Source organism: Anolis sagrei, chromosome 6 (genome assembly GCF_037176765.1).
Source record: "Anolis sagrei isolate rAnoSag1 chromosome 6, rAnoSag1.mat, whole genome shotgun sequence".
In the NCBI taxonomy this organism is placed as follows: Eukaryota; Metazoa; Chordata; class Lepidosauria; order Squamata; family Dactyloidae; genus Anolis; species Anolis sagrei.
The window spans coordinates 56,997,967-57,015,975 of NC_090026.1; the positions used below are offsets into that span (position 1 = coordinate 56,997,967).

Below are 18,009 nucleotides of genomic sequence, written 5' to 3' on the forward strand. Positions count from 1 at the left end.
TTAAATGTTATGTGGGATATTGATTTTGTACAATTATATATGTGGAATGCTCTGTGTCCATCTATATAAATAAATATGTAATGTTCGTTTGTGGGATTAACGTAACTCAAAAACCACTGGACGAATTGCCGCCAAATTTGGCCACAAGACATCTACTAACCCAAGGAGTGACCATCACACAAAAAATTGATTTTGTCATTTGGGAGTTGTAGTTGCTGGATTTATAGTTAACTTACAATCAAAGTGCATTCTAAACTCCACAAATGATGGAACTGGGCCAAACTTAGCATACAGGACTCCCATGACCAACAGAAAACACTGGAAGGGTTTGGTGGGCATTGACCTTGAGTTTTGGAGTTATAGTTCAATTACATCCAGAGAGCACTGTGGACTCAAATAATGATGGATCTGGACCAAACTTGGCACCAATAATCCATATGTTTTAATATGAACACAGATGGAGTTTGGGGAAAACAGACCTTGACATTTGGGAGTTGTATTTACTGGGATTTATAGTTCACCTACAATAAAAGAGCATCTGAATCCCATCAACGACAGAATTGGGGCAAACTTCCCATACAGAACCCCCATGACCAACAGAAAATACTTAAAGCCATCCAGTCCAACTCCCTTCACCAGGGAAAGAAAATGTAATCAAAGCCCTCCTGACAAAGAGCCATCCAACCATAGATATGATTCATACACAGGGATATGTACAAGAAAGGAGATTCCATCTGAACATGAGGAAGAACTTCCTGACTGTGAGAGCCGTTCAGCAGTGCAACTCTCTGCCCTGGAGTGTGGTGAAGGTTCCTTCTTTGGAAGCTTTTAAACAGAGGCTGGATGGCCATCTGTCAGGGGGGCTTTGAATTCCTGCTTCTTGGCAGGGGGTTGGACTAGATTGCCCATGAGGTCTCTTCCAACTCTATGATTCTATGATATAGTATCATAGATCTGAAAGGGACCCATAAAGAAGGAAAGTTATATGTTGCATGTTCTAGAGTAGTAATGAGAACACCGACAAAGAAACAGCAAGAAATACTGTTTACCCACAAGCATAAAAAATTTACAGATATTAGAAACCCACACTTTCTCATTACTTTATTTTCCAGATCACCACACTGGGCCACAGCAACGCGTGGCAGGGAATGGCTAGTTGGATTATATATAACGTAATAATCGCATTTTTTTCTAGAAAGGATAAATAACTACTTGACTGCAACAAAATGGGAGTGCCATGGTTTTATAAAACAAAGCAACTCCGTTTGGAATAGGACAAAATATTTATTTTTTGCAGTACATGATAGTGAAATAATGAATGTTGTGTGTATCGCATTTTTAAACACTTTCCTGAAGCATATGATTCTTAAGCCGCTCTGAGTCCCCTCCGGAGTTGAGATAGCGTGGGGTAAAATGCAGTAAATAAATACTTTATTTTTATTTTTATTATTTATTTATTATTATTATAAATAATTTATTTTATTTCCTTTATTTATGTATACCCTGCCCTTCTCTCTCCCCCGCCACAGTATCAACAAACTGATTGGGTTAAACCCAATCTCTTTTTAAACCTGCAATGACACCCCCCCCCCCCCCATTCCATCTTTAATTAAAGAGCTGGACTCCCAGTGCACTGTGGCAGTGATGGAAAAGGTGCAGATAATAAACTAGAAAGAAACACCTGGAAAAACACCCATACTGCTGCTTCTACTGCATAGATATATTTAAAAGGCTAAGCACATTCTTCAGTTGCAATTTGACAACAGTCCTATGTCTATGAATATCACTGTATCTAACCTTACCATTAGACTCCTGCTATTTTTAGAACCATGCTTTCCCAATTGTGCTATGTTTTCAGTTGCTCATTTATTGGGGGGGGGGGGGGGGATACTAGTTATCTCCTCTGAAGCAGAATGATATCTACTAGAATCTTCAAGAAGGGGAAAAAGGATGACCCAAACAACTACCGTCCGGTCAGCCTCACGTCGATACCGGGCAAGATTCTGGAAAAGATTGTTAAGGAAGTGGTCTGCTAACACTTAGAAACAAATGCAGTCATCGCTAATAGTCAACATGGATTTATCAAAAACAAGTCATGCCAGACTAATCTGATCTCTTTCTTCGATAGAGCTACAAGCTGGGTAGATGCGGGGAATGCCGTGGATGTAGCGTACCTGGATTTCAGTAAGGCCTTTGACAAGGTCCCCCATGACCTTCTGGCAAGGAAACTAGTCCAATGTGGGCTAGGCAAAACTACGGTGAGGTGGATCTGTAATTGGTTAAGTGGACGAACACAGAGTGCTCACTAATGCTTCCTCTTCATCTTGGAAAGAAGTGACAAGTGGAGTGCCGCAGGGTTCCGTCCTGGGCCCGGTCCTGTTCAACATCTTTATTAATGACTTAGATGAAGGGCTAGAAGGCATGATCATCAAGTTTGCAGACACCAAATTGGGAGGGATAGCCAATAGTCCAGAGGACAGGAGCAGAATTCAAAACGATCTTGACAGATTAGAGAGATGGGCCAAAACTAACAAAATGAAGTTCAACAGTGACAAATGCAAGATACTCCACTTTGGCAGAAAAAATGAAATGCAAAGATACAGAATGGGGGAAGCCTGGCTCGAGAGCAGTACGTGTGAAAAAGATCTTGGAGTCCTCGTGGACAACAAATTAAACATGAGCCAACAATGTGATGTGGCAGCAAAAAAAGCCAATGGGATTTTGGCCTGCATCAATAGGAGCATAGTGTCTAGATCTAAGGAAGTAATGCTACCCCTCTATTCTGATTTGGTTAGACCACATCTGGAATATTGTGTCCAATTCTTGGCACCACAATTCAAGAGAGATATTGACAAGCTGGAATGTGTCCAGAGGAGGGCGACTAAAATGATCAAGGGTCTGGAGAACAAGACCTATGAGGAGCGGCTTAGGGAACTGGGCATGTTTAGCCTGAAGAAGAGAAGGCTGAGAGGAGATATGATAGCCATGTATAAATATGTGAGAGGAAGCCACAGGGAGGAGGGAGCAAGCTTGTTTTCTGCTTCCTTGGAGACTAGGACGCGGAACAATGGCTTCAAACTATAAGGGAGGAGATTCCATCTGAACATTAGGAAGAACTTCCTGACTGTGAGAGCCGTTCAGCAGTGGAACTCTCTGCCCCGGAGTGTGGTGGAGGCTCCTTCTTTGGAAGCTTTTAAGCAGAGGCTGGATGGCCATCTGTCAAGGGTGATTTGAATGCAATATTCCTGCTTCTTGGCAGGGGGTTGGACTGGATGGCCCATGAGGTCTCTTCCAACTCTTTGATTCTATGATTCTACTAGGGCTGTCCAAACACGGAAAAATTTGTTTCTAAACTCGATTCGTTTTTAGGGGTTTTTTGCGTTTCGTTATTTAAAAGAATTCCGAAATTTTACTTTAAAAAAGTTCGATATTTACGAAATTTCGGAAATCATAAAACAATTACGAAACAATTATGAATCGATTACAAATCGATTCGTTAATGGTGGCCGCGATCGTGCAATACGCTAAAAAAAACTTCTGAAGCTTCTCTCTCCCTCTGTTGTTGACTGTTGGTGTGATAATTATATATTTTTTCACTGAGAAAACAAACAGCAACCCTAAAACTTGCACCAGACATGCGGAAATAATAACGAAACATTTACGAATCAATAACGAAACAATTACGAAACGAATTGGAAAAATTCATTTCGTTTTTTAGTTGCTCCTGAATGGTTCAATATTGCTTCGTTATTTAAAAAATAACGAATTTTTAACGAATTACAAAATTACGAAACGAAACCGCCCAGCCCTAATATCTACATTGTTTCTTCAAAACAATGTAGATGTATCCATTGTTTCATTGATCCATATCTTTCTTACAAGATACTGATCCTGACATTTAGAGCTCAAAATGGCCAAGGACCTTTATATCTTAGGGACCGCCTCATTCCTTTTTTCCATCAGTGGTTACCTCGATCCACCCAGGAAAATCTCCTATACAGGAGGTACACCTGGCATAGAGCTTTTTCGACGTATGCTCCAACTCTGTGGAACTCATTGCCTCCGTATGTTAGAGCAATGTCGGAGTTGCAACCTTTTGTAAAAGCGCTCAAGACTTGGCTGTTTGGTTGTGCATTTAAGTAATCAGATCTAATATGCCAAATAGTCACTGTTGAATGTTTTTATATTATGAAATGCTATTTTAGATTGTAAGTCGCTCAGAGCACCTTGGTGGAGAGCGACTAATTAAGAAATAAAGTGACGTGAAGTGAAGTGAAGTTTTCGTGCAGCTACCGACTGGATTCCTGTAAGTGCTGACTTCGGATTGTTTTTGGACGACAAAATTGCATTCTGGGCTTAATCTTCTGCTTTTGGACATGCTACGACTTGGGACTGTTTTTTGACAATGCTTTTGCTTGCTTACACCTTGTTTTCTTGTGTTTTCTGAACTCTGTGATTTTGAAGCCATTTGCTTCAACTTTCTGTTATACCGGATTATATCCCAGTATAATCCGGATTATTTGCTAAGTTACGTTTTTTGCACAGCAATTTGCTACAGACTTTAAGTTCCTCCTAGATACACTGAATTAAGTGTTTCTAGCTGTTTTTGTTGTGTTATTAAACTTTGTTTGGACCTTTATTTTTGTGTCTGGCTCCTTTAAGGTATCTGGTTCACGACTATAATATAATATAATATAATATAATATAATATAATATAATAATATAGTATAATATAATATACAATAATATAATATAATATAATAGTATAATATATTAAAATATAATAATATACTATTATAATAATAATATAATATTATAATATAATATACAATTATAATAATATAATATATAATATACAGTAATAGAATAATATTATAATAATATAATATAATATAATATAATATATAAAATAATAATATAATAATAAACCGTTTTTAACCAGAGTGGATTAATTTCCTCCCTTAGCCACCACCACCACACCCCCCCCCCCCCCCCCCCCCCCGTTTTCTGGAGTAAAACAACTACTTTCAAAGTAAAGACCACCCATTAATGAAGGATTTGGAAGTATTATATGTATTGTAAAGTTTTGAACTTTTTTCCATTGAAAATCGGAATTGACTTTAGATACGAACCACCAGCGCCCCCTATATCCGAAACGAGTTTAAAAACATGTTTTTCATTGATCAACCAAGCCTAATAGAGAGAGAGACCGAAGGTTCGATAGAGACATAGTGGTATATCAAGATATTCAACAGAAGCCCAAAAAATTACTTTCCTTTGAAAAATATTTCTTTTTAAAAATCAGGAGGCAGAATACCCACAGAGATAAATATATTAGAAGTAGAAGTAAGGAATGCAAATATAATACTAGAATGGGAGGGGGGGAAGGAGGGGTTGGAGAGTTTTCCTTTTGATTAAATTGCTATTACTTAAATATAATTATTATTACTATCTTTCACAAGGCTTTTGATAGGAGAGGAATGGAGGAGAAAACAAAATAAGAATGACTCCCCTGACTCTGTGAGCCAGTGGCGCTCAAAGATTTAAAAATATTTTTAAAGTAAATCAAATAGAAGAAAGAAACTGAGAAGTTAGCAAAGAGATCCCCTTCTCCCCAAAGCCCCCGTGTACTCTCTAGCACCCAAACCTATCCCCACGCCCTTCTAAGCTCCCAGCCCCTTTAGATAAAAATATAAAGAAATAAAAATAAAGAAAATGAAAAGATGCCAAGCAGTCAAGCTAAGGCAAAAAAACAAAACAAAAAAAAAACAAAAAAAAAACAAAAACAAAACAAGAAACCAAACCTTTCCCTGCTGGCAACCTCACTGTTTTCTTTGCCTCTGATTGGCACAAACTGGACTCAGAGGCACGTGGAAAGACTCCCTGGGCTGCGTGAACAGCACTAGGCGGCCCAAAAAGTAACAAACAAACACAAAAGAAAGAAATGAGACAAATACCGGACCCATACTATTGACCAGAAAAAGTGATCATGCCAAATAAGCCATTTGAAGGTAGTAATGAAAGTGTCAAAGGAACTTTCATAAGCATAGCGTGCTACAAATAGAATTATAACCTGACGTCATCATATTAAGTATGACTATGGTGGCAAATCTAAGTGTGTCAAAGCTGAGCTAATATTAGTCCAGATGAACTGAATGAATGACCTTTTGGTATAGGGATGCTGGAAAGTACTTAAAACTAAATGTGTCATGAACTAATTTTATGTCTGTGTCCCTGGATTGCAGAAGGTTCGCCCTGAATCTAACCTGTAATATTCTAGATAAGGGATCGTTTGTTATCAGGATTCTTCACACTGTTTGAAAGGCTAGTGCAAAAGTATGGAATTTATTTGTGCACTGAGTTCCCTGGAATGCAGTCAAACTTTCATGAACCAGAATCTGAAATGTTAACTGTTGGTGCCACTTGGGAAACAATAACCCATAGGATATTCAGTCTCTGTTTTGCCATAAATATAAATAAATCAAAAGCCAAGGCAGTGAACAGCCCTCTCATTCCCTGTCCAGCAAGAGGGAAAGGATACTGTCAACCATTTTGAATTCAGGAATGCATGTTGTGTTTCTGGAAGTAATAAAAAACAAGTGTGTGTGTGTGGGGGGGGGGGGGGGTTGCACTTTGGGATATTCTTGGTAAAAAAAATTATTTCAGAAAAATTGGACACAAAAATATTTTGTGCAAAAATATTATATTTTGCACAGAAAATTTGGTATTCTGCACCAAAAAGCAATTTTATTGAATAACATCATCATCATCATCATCATCATCATCATTTAATAACTTATTAATCGCCCTCCATCCGAGAATGCTCTAGGCGATTTACAGCTAAATTGTAAAAGATAAAATACATATAGACATACAAAAATTAAAAATTAACAGAGATCGAATGCTCTAGTAAAAAGCCAGGTCTTAAGTGCGAGTGTAAAAGGCCCTAAGTCACGCATGGCTCTCATGTAGGGCGGCAAGGAATTCCACAAGGCAGGGGCAGAAATAGAAAAAGCACTGCGTCTGGTCCTTTCCAAGTGCACTTCTCTAGGACCCGGTATATGGAGTAAGTCACGTTGGGCTGGTCGTTGCGACCTCCGATGATGTGAGAAGGAGAGGCGGGTCCCTAAGGTACGATGGACCCTGGCCGTAAAGAGTTTTAAAGGTCAGAACTAGCATCTTATACAGGCCACGGTACTCAGTTGGAAGCCAATGTAAATGTTGCAGCACTGGTGTTATATGGCATTTCATGGGCGTTCTTGTGAGTAACCTTGCTGCCGCATTCTGAACAATACGAAGCTTTCGGGTTGTAGACATCGGAAGGCCCACATACAGGGCGTTGCAATAGTCCAGCCTAGACGTGACCATGGCATGGATGACAGTTGCCAGAGCCTCGTCAGATAGGTAGGGTGCCAGTTGCCTCGCTTGTCGTAGATGGAAAAAGGCCTGTTTGCTGGCAACAGCGACCTGAGCTTCCATTGTCAGCTGTGAATCCAGGACGATGCCTAAGCTCTTAACAGTGGTCGAAGGAGATAGGGCGGCACCATCGAAGGTGGGTAATGGAGGAGTCAGACCTGCCGGGCCGCCATGCCAGAGAATCTCAGTCTTCGCCGGTTCACCTTCAGTCTGCTAGCACATAGCCAGTTTGACAGGGCTTCCAGACATAGGGTGAAATTGTCTGGAATTGATGTTGCTCCAGGCTCCAGGCGCAGAAGGAGTTGGGTATCGTCTGCATATTGGTAGCAGTCCAGGCCGAAACTCCGAGCCAAACTAGCAAGGGGTCTAACGTAGATGTTGAAGAGAAGAGGAGAGAGAATTGCACCTTGGGGGACCCCACATAGGAGGGGGGATCTATTGGAGACTTGATCCATGTACTCCACGCGTTGACTCCAGTTTTGGAGAAATGAGTTGAACCAATTGAGGGCCTGACCATGAACTCCGGACATAGCAAGACGGTGAATCAAATGTGGGCCTTTTTCCATAGCAAAAATGTCCAAAATTGTGAAAAATGGGGGTGGTGACGGCCGACAGGGAGCTCTGGCGTGGGCTGGTCCATGAGGTCACGAAGAGTCGGAGACGACTGAACGAATGAACAACAACAACAATTTTAAAGATGCTATCCATTTCATTCCCCTGTACTTGTCATGATCACTTACTCATGCAATGCAACTTATCAGCCCTGACATAAAGCACATGACCATTGACCTAAAGGGAGAACAAGATACTGCAAGGACTTATGAACCAGCCATAAAAGTCAATTGCCCTGAGGTGGGGGAAAAGTGGGTTCTGGAATGCAGGAAGGGGCAAGCACCAGGTACCAGGACTCGGGTGATTTATTATATTGTGCTAGGCCTATATAGATGTGAAGTAGTGCTAGACTCTTGTATTCCAAACTGTCTGACTGTCAGCCTTTACTTTGAGGAATGTTCTTTCTTGGCCCCATTGAAATGTTTCTCTTTGAAACACATATGCAGTGTGTTTGGGAACATCTCAAGTTAAGCACCACTGTCATGTTACCTGCTAGACAGACAGATCTGGTCTGGAAACCTAACCAGCTCTTTCTTTGGGTATCCTAGCAATGTGACCATGCCCTATCCAAGTAGAGATGCTATCCCAGATTAACAGACTATGTCCAGCACTTTGGAAGACAGTGAAAGTTCTTTTTCAGGCAGAATGAAGAAATGTAGGAAACAGGAACTGCAATTTAATTGTGTTTCCTGTTTCCCTCACTTAGCATTAGGTCCAAAATGGTTCTCAGAATCTGCCTTCAATAACTCCCCAGTGTATCCTCTTGCTTTGCTGTTGTTAAATTCAAGCCACCTACATGAGCTAGCTTTTAAGTGTGTGGGAAATTTTATTTAGTGCCAGCACTGCCTCTTTCTGTGATACACCAATCAATCACTCCAATCACTCCAGTGAATTCTAATATTAAAGCCAAGCTATTGAACACACAGTCCCAATCAGAGGCAACAAAATTCTCAACTATCTTTCACTTAAGATGTAATTGTTACCACAAATTTGTTTTATTGGAAAGTAAATAGGTGTTTTTGTTTGAAGGGGGAATTTTTGTTTCTTTTTTTTTCTTTCAAAAAAGCAATTTCTTTGAGCACAATCAATTCCCTTCTGAAACTGTCTTATTGATCTTGGTGCAATAAGCTTCTTGGGTTGCAAAATGTGATGCCATGCTAGGAGACATAGAATCATAGAATCATAGAATCAAAGAGTTGGGCCATCCAGTCCAACTACCTGCCAAGAAGCAGGAATATTGCATTCAAATCACCCCTGACAGGTGGCCATCCAGCCTCTGTTTAAAAGCTTCCAAAGAAGGAGCCTCCACCACACTCCGGGGCAGAGAGTTCCACTGCTGAACAGCTCTCACAGTCAGGAAGTTCTTCCTCATGTTCAGATGGAATCTCCTTTCTTGTAGTTTGAAGCCATTGTTTCGCGTCCTAGTCTCCAAGGAAGCAGTAAACAAGCTTGCTCCCTCCTCCCTGTGGCTTCCTCTCACATATTTATACATGGCTATCATATCTCCTCTCAGCCTTCTCTTCTTCAGGCTAAACATGCCCAGCTCCTTAAGCCGCTCCTCATAGGGTTTGTCTCCAGACCCTTGATCATTTTAGTCGCCTTCCTCTGGACACATTCCAGCTTGTCAATATCTCTCTTGAATTGTGCTGCCCAATTGGACACAATATTCCAGGTGTGGTCTAACCAAAGCAGAATAGAGGGGTAGCAGTACTTCGCTAGATCTAGACACTATGCTCCTATTGATGCAGGCCAAAATCCCATTGGCTTTTTTTGCCACCACATCACATTGTTGGCTCATGTTTAACCTGTTGTCCACGGGGACTCCAAGATCTTTTTCACACGTACTGCTCTCAAGCCAGGCATTGTCTCCCATTCTGTATCTTTGCATTTCGTTTTTCCTGCCAAAGTGGAGTATCTTGGATTTGTCACTGTTGAACTTCATTTTGTTAGTTTTGGCCCATCTCTCTAATCTGTCAAGATTGTTTTGAATCTGCTCCTGTCCTCTGGAGTATTGGCTATCCCTCCCAATTTGGTGTCGTCCGCAAACTTGATGATCTAGCCATTCATCTAAGTCATTAATAAAGATATTGAACAGAACCGGGCCCAGGACGGAACCCTGCGGCACTCCACTTGTCACTTCTTTCCAGGATGAATAGGAAACATTGGTGAGCACCCTCTGGGTTCATCCATTTAACCAATTACAGATCCATCTCACCGTAGTTTTGCCTAGCCCACATTGGACTAGTTTATTTGCCAGAAGGTCATGGGGGATCTTGTCGAAGGCCTTACTGAAATCCAGGTACGCTACATCCACGGCATTCCCCGCATCTACCCAGCTTGTAACTCTATCGAAAAAAAGAGATCAGATTAGTCTGGCATGACTTGTTTTTGATAAATCCATATTGACTATTAGTGATGACCTCATTTTTTCTAAGTGTTTGCAGACCACTTCCTTAACAATCTTTTCCAGAATCGTGCCTGGTATCGACGTGAGGCTGACCGGACGGTAGTTGTTTGGGTCATCCTTTTTTCCCTTCTTGAAGGTTGGGACCACATTGGCCCTCCTCCAGTCTGCTGGAACTTCTCCCATTCTCCAAGAACTCTAAAAGATGATTTGTCGTGTCATTGGCAACCAATTTTAAAGATGATTGCCGATGGTTCTGAAATGACTTCTGCTAGTTCCTTCAATACTCTTGGGTGTAGTTGATCTGGCCCTGGGGACTTGAACTTAGAGCGGCCAGGTATTCCTGGACAACCTGTTTCCCAATTTGGGGTTGGATGTCCTCTAATCCCTCATCCACTCCATCTTGCTGATGTTGAAGATGACTTTCTTTTTGTGAGAAGACCTAGGCAAAGAAAGCATAAAGTAGTTCTGCCTTTTCCCTACCCCCTGTCAGCATTGCCCCATCTTCTCCTCGAATCGGCCTTATTGCCTCCTTGTTTTTCCTTTTTCTACTGACATAAGAAAAGAAGCCATTTTTATTGTTTTTAATGTCCCTGGCAAGCCTGAGCTCGTTTTGTGCTTTAGCCTTGCAGACCTTTTCCCTGCAGGCGTTGGCTATTTGTTTGAATTCTTCTTTGGTGATTTCTCCCTTTTTCCACTTCTTGTGCATGTTTCTTTTGTGTTTTAGCACAGTTAGAAGTTCTTTGGACATCCATTCAGGCTTCTTTACACTTGTCCTATTTTTTCTCTTTGTTGGCACAGTTTGCAATTGCGCCTTGAGTATTTCACTCTTGAGACACATACAAGCAAGGGACCACACACATCCAGAACAAGACTACAAAACTGAGCAAAGTTTTACCAACAAGTGCTAGAATAGACCCTTGTCTCCCAGTACTGAAATACCATTCCTCAGACCTGAGAAATATTGTTCACACTGGGCTGCTAAGCTTACAGCACAAACATCATTCAAAACTGTCTTGATTTTTCTTTTAATCTGAGGTTATCATACATAACTTTTAAATGCAGACAAGGAGATTATTCCTTTTTGATAAATTGATGTTCAGTATTCAGGGTCTAATCTAGCACTTGTTGGTAAAACTTTGCTCAGCTTTGTAGTCAAGTTCTAGTTGTGTGTGGTCCCTTGCTTGTACAGTATGTCTCCTAGCTAGCATGTCATCTACATTTTGCAACCCAAGAAGCTTATTGCACCAAGACCAATAGGACAGTTTCAAAAGGTCTAGTTTGGAATAGAATTGACACCAGTAATGAATTAATTCTAAAATTTACTAACATTTTCATCTGCTCCTATGCAGAATATTATGTTCAGTGAGTAGGGCTCAAGGAAGAGATAAGAGAAATGAGTAATTATAAACCCAAAACTGCTTCAAAAAGGCAGTAACTGTATCCTTTTAGACTGTTCCTCAAAAGAAGTGTTAAAGTATAACTGCAAGATAAGGACCAATTAAGCATATTCAATCGATCTTTGTGGTACTAGCATGAAATTGTAGTGACTTTGCCAACTCCATGCATCTACGGTAAATTACAAAAGTTTCGACTGAAAAAAGAAGGAATGCATGTTTTGAGGTTTCTCTGTCAAATAAAATGTAATGCAATCTCTATAGCCAGGCAAAGTCTGCAATTGTCCTATTTTAAAAGCTTGAAATTAGATACTATGCAACATGATCACAGGAAAAAAGGACTTCCATAAAACCTGCATTTTAAAGGTCATTGGTTCTACAAGGGCAATATTCTCTGAATAAAGAGAACTATCTTCACGACAGTAGTGAGAGCCTTCTACTTATTTATTTGATTTGCACTCTACAATTGCACAGCTAGATAAAGTGGCTTATGAAAGGTAAAAATCATAAGAATGCAAATGAAAAAGAAAAAGAAAACATTAAGAGAAAAACATTTAACACCATTTAGAAGAGTAATATAAAAGCAGTCCTAGGAATTAAACACTGAGCATGATAAAAAAATTAGATCTGAGGAAATAAAAAAAAATCACTGCTACATTCCAAAAGGATGTGACACAAGTACCATTGCAAATCTCCTTGGCTGGGGTAATCATTCTACAGACAGGGTGTCATGGCGCCCTTATTAAAGCAGCTCCACTGGCTGACAATAAATTTAATTATAAATTAGAGAGATAATTTAGAGAGATAAATTAGAGAGATAATTGGCCAAAACTAACAAAATGAAGTTCAACAGGGACAAATGCAAGATACTCCACTTAGGCAGAAACAATTAAATGTAAAGATACACAATGGGGGATGCCTGGCTCAGTAGCAGTACATGTGAAAAAGATCTTGGAGTGCTCGTAAACAACAAGTTAAATATGAGTCAACAATGTTATGCAATGGCAAAAAAAGCTAATGTAATTTTGGCCGGCTTAAATAGGAGTATAGTGTCAAGATCCAGGAAAGTCATATTACACCACTATTCTGCCTTAGACCACACCTGGAATACTGTGTCCAATTCTGGGCACCACAATTGAAGGGGGGGGGGGGTATTGACAAACTCGAATGTGTCCAGAGGAGGGCAACTGAAATGATCAAGGGTCTGGAGAACAAGCCCTATGAGGAGCAGCTTACAATGCTGGGCATGTTTAGCCTGAAGAGAAGGCCGAGAGGAGACATGATGGTCATATATAAATATGTGAGGGAAAGGCATAGGGAGGAGAGAGCAAGCTTGTTTTCTGCTGCCCTGGAGACTTGGACACGGAAAAATGGCTTCAAACTACAGGAAAGGAGAATCCACCTGAACATTAGGAAGAAATTCCTGACTATGAGAGCTGTTCAGCAGTGGAACTCTCTCCCTTGTAGTGTGGTGGAGGCTCCTTTTTTGGAGGTTATCAAGCAGGGGTTGGATGGCCATCTGTCAGGGGTGCATTGAATGTGAGTTTCCTGCTTCTTGGCAGAATGGGGTTGGACTGGATGGCCCACGAGGTCTCTTCCAACTCTAGGATTCTATGATTCTATGATTCCAAGCCCAATTCAAGGTGCAGGTTGACCTACAAAGCCCTGAACGATTCAAGCCCTGCCTATCTTCGTGACCGGATCTCCCTTTCTGAACTCGTGCAGTCTCTAAGATCTGACAGTGAGGCCTCCTCTCGCTTCCACCACCTTCACAAGCATGGTTGGTGGTGACAAGGGAGAAGGCCTTCTCGGTGGTGGCTCCTCATCTTTGGAACACCTTTCCCAGGGAGATTAGTCAAGCCCCCACTCTGTCCACCTATCATAGGGATTTGAAAACCTGGATCTTCCAGCTACCTTTTGAGAATGATTAGTCCCTAGCCATATATGCCCAGTCCCTAGGGCATTAGAAGTACTCTGTTTTGCACTCCATTCCCGACCCTGTGGTTTGCTATTTGCACTACGTCTGCCCAGCCCTTGTATAGCTTGGCCAGGTCCATTTTAGAAATCCGGTTATTGGTCTATGTTGAATGTGATCTGATAGGAGCTCCAATGCACTTTTGCCATGTTTAAGGTGTTTTTATTTTGGTTGTTGTATTTTATGATGCTTCTATTTTAATGTGTTTTATTTTATGGATTGCATTGCTTTTATGTTTCTATGGACAATTGTCCTACTTGTAAGTCGGCCCAAAACCCTTTGGGGAGATGGTGACAGGGTGTAAAAATAGTTGTCATATTATTATAGTGACAGACCATATGTAACAATCTGTTTTTAAACATGGTTTCAGTTCTAGAAGTGATTTGCTTTGCCACATAGGAAGCTGCTGTTCAAAAAATGCGCATGGTGACTCAGACCTGTCACCAGAATTGATTTATCGTGCTTTGGATCTGGCTTTATATATACATTTTAATAAAATGATCATGATTCGTTTTAGGCATCATTCCAAGCTATGAGTCAGGTAATTTAGCAATAGTTTAATGTGATTATTAAACTGACAGATCATTGTTTGTGACCTCCCGAAACCTTGTTATATGATAATTACGGCTTTTGATACTTGAATTGACAAACTGTATTTCTGCAAGAATTCCACATCAGTAGCTGCAGGCCCATAGACAAGACTAAACTTAAAATGTATTTCTAAATCATCGTAATCACCATTATTTTACAACAGATTTAAAAACAGTTAAAAATCCATAATATGAACAGATTAAAAATGAACAAAAGATCAATAAATTAAAACAAATTTCAAAAATCAACCACTATAGCGTACACACATACACATACATGCACATACCAGTGCAACAAGTAATAGCATATCCAAGACATTATACAAGCTCCATTCATCCTCAAGGAGCCCCCGGTGGCGCAGTGGGTTAAAGCACTGAGCTGCTGAGCTTGTTGATCGAAAGGTCGCAGGTTCGATTCCGGGGAGCGGCGTGAGTTTCCGCTGTCAGCCCTAGCTTCTGCCAACCTAGCAGTTCGAAAACATGCAAATGTGACAAGATCAATAGGTACCGCTCCGGCGGGAAGGTAACGGCGCTCCATGCAGTCATGCCGGCCTCATGACCTTGGACAACGCTGGCTCTTCGGCTTAGAAATAGAGATGAGCACCACACCCCAGAGTCAGACATGACTGGACTTAATGTCAGGGGACTACCTTTACCTTTACCTATTCATCCTCAAACTTCTATCTCAACAGAAAAGTTAACTTGTTTATGGAAATAAGAGTAGGAGGGATGCTAATCTAAGGCCACATTATCTGCTTTGAATTGAGTTATATTAGTCTACACTGCCAGTTCAAAGCAGTTAATCTGGATTTTATATGGCAGTGTAAAAGGGGTCTATTTTCTCTAGGAAGGTAATTCCAGAACCTGGGGCCAGTCACTGAAAAGGCCATCTCCCATGTACCTTCCAGATATATATGTGAGGGTGTTCATTTTATTAAATATGTTTTATATCCCAGTAATCAAGGAAAACATTTGTGACTATTTCTACAGTATTGTTTAACTCGTCATGATTTGGATTTTTAATCATGATAAGTGTAAACTATATTTCAGCATTCTGCATTTGAATCAAATCTTTATTATTCCAAAAAGGCCACAATGTGACTCAGTATATCTGTCACTCTAATCTACTATTTCTCACATCTAGTAGCAATCCTCCCAAAACTGATTTAAAGGCTGAAGGACGGATAACGACGTGGTGATAAGCAGAACTTCTGTAAAGACGAAGCCAGGGTTAGAATCAATGTAGGCAACTGTAGAAAACTAGAGGTCCGCATTAGCCACCTGGGAGAACATAGTGGCCTGTACCTCTGCAGCACCTGCTCCTACAAAAAAAGTCAGATTCTGCTCTCAAAGCTCTATAGAGGACACTGGGACCTGTTTGGGGGCCCCTCTTGTACATTTAAAGGGCATTTTCCAGACATTTTTGAGGCAACAAAAAGGATTTTTTTTAATTGCAAAAATTTGACTTGGAGTAATGTTTCAGTTGGGCTCCAAGTACAATATAAATGACCTTCACTTGCTCTATAATTTATTTCCAGGTTTGGAGGGGGGCTATTTTTTTTTTCACACAAATGTTTTGTGCTTGAGTTGAGGGGAAATATACCCGAAGGGCCAGAAAAGTGGGGAGAATAGCAGATAGAGCATAACAGAAATCAGTCACCACAGAAGATGAAGAGTGTTAAAAAAGAACAGAGACAAATAGCAAATGAAAACAGGCAGATTTGGTTGTTATGTATCTTCACATTGTTTTTTTTCTACTGGCAGGGGTTTCCTTGGCCATATTTGTTAAGAGCTGGTTTGCTATTGCTTTCATCTAAGGATCAAGGACATCCAGTGGGTTTCCATGATTGAGTGGAGATTTGAACCAAGGTTTGCCAGATTTCATAAACTAATGAGCTTTCTGTTTTATGGATTTGAACATCCTGGAAAAGGTGGCATTCAAAAAGCATTATGGTGTTAACTGTCTTGTTTATTATTATTTTGGGTGTAGTGAGCACTGAAAGGCAGTCAAATACCTCTTATAGAAAACAAGAAATGACAGCATACTTTGTTGTTTATTCGTTCAGCCACTTCCGACTCTTTGTGACCTCATGGACCAGCCTACCCCAGAGCTTCCTGTCAGTCGTGGCCACCCCCAGCTCCTTCAAAGTCAAGCTAGTCACTTCAAGGATACCATCCATCTTGCCCTTGATCTTCTCTTCATTTTCCTTCCATTTCCCCCAGCATCATTGTCTTCTCTAAGCTTTTCCATCTTCTCATTATGTGGCCAAAGTACTTCGTTTTTGCCTCTAATAACCTTCCCTCCAGTGAGCAGTCAGGCTTTATTTCCTGGAGTATGGACTGGTTTGATCTTCTCGCAGTCCAAGGCACTCTCAGAATTTTCCTCCAACACCACAGGTCAAAAGCATCTATCTTCCTTTGCTCAGCCTTCTCTATGGTCCAGCTCTCACATCCATAGGTTGCTATGGGGAATACCTTTGCTTTAACTATGCAGATCTTTGTTGCCAGTGTGATGTCTCTACTCTTCACTATTTTATCGAGATTGGTCATTGCTCTATAGAAGAAGTAAACACCCTCTGATTTCCTAGCTGCCATCTGCATCTGCAGTAATCTTCACACCTAGAAATACAAAGTCTGTCACTGACTCCACGTTTTCTCCCTCTATTTGCCAGTTATCAATCAGTCTGGTTGCCGTAATCTTGGTTTTTTGGATGTCTAACTGCAACCCAGTTCTTCTGGTACTCTACTCTATTAAATCTAGTCCCTTCAATCTATTCTTCACTTCCACTGCATATTCACTAGGGATATTTGTGAGATCATATCTAACTGGTCTGTGTGTTATCCCTAGTCTCTTTAATCTGACTAAATTGTGCAATAAGAAGTTCGTGATCTGAACTACAGTCAGCGCCAGTCTTGTTTTACCGACTGGATGGATGTCCACCAACTTTGGCTGCACCTTTAACAGCATATTAGCAGAAGTAATTTCAGAACCACTAGCAATAATTTTTGAGAAATCCCAGAAGTCTCCTCCAGTCTGCAGAAGTTCCAGCAGACTGGAGGAGGGAAAATGTTGTCCCTATCTTTAAAAATGGGGAAAAGAGGACTCAAACCAATCAGACTGACATCAATACCAGAAAAGATTCTGGAACAGATCATTAAGGAAGCCTCTGCAATCACTAAGAAAGGAATGCTGTGATTACTAAAAGTCAACCTGGATTTCTCAAAAACAAGTCATGCCAGACTAATCTTATCTCTTTTTTTATAAAGTTACAAGCTTGGTAGATGCAGGAAATGCTGTAGATATCTTGATTTCAGCATATCTTGATTTCAGTAAGGTCTTCGATAAAGTTCCCCATGACCTTCTAGCAAACATACTATCAAATGTGGGCTAGGCAATGCTACTATTAAGTGGATCTGTAATTGGTTAAGTGGCTTAAACCAAAGGGTGCTCACTACTTCATCCTTGAAAGAAGTGACTAATGCAGTGCCGTAGGGTTCGAACCTGGGCCCAGTACTGTTTAATATCGTTATTAATGACATAGCTGAAGGTTTAGAGGGTGTAAAAAAACCAATAGGATTTTGGACTGCATCAAAAGTAGTATAGTGTCTAGATCA

At 40.6% G+C, this 18,009-nt stretch overlaps 1 protein-coding gene across 5 annotated transcripts in view; it reads left to right on the forward strand.

Annotated features, from left to right (window-relative positions):
• EPHA5 (EPH receptor A5) overlaps positions 1-18,009 on the forward strand; it is a 339,685-nt gene that overhangs the window by 223,633 nt on the left and 98,043 nt on the right. Inside the window, exon 6 of one of the 5 annotated variants that reach the window (XM_060781405.2) lies at positions 16,159-16,232. The exons of the other annotated variants lie outside the window; for them this stretch is intronic. Within the exon in view, the coding sequence (XP_060637388.1) occupies positions 16,159-16,211 (53 nt within the window). The 3' untranslated portion in view covers positions 16,212-16,232. Of the gene's footprint in view, positions 1-16,158; positions 16,233-18,009 lie in introns of those variants that run through there. 5 annotated transcript variants of the gene reach the window in all.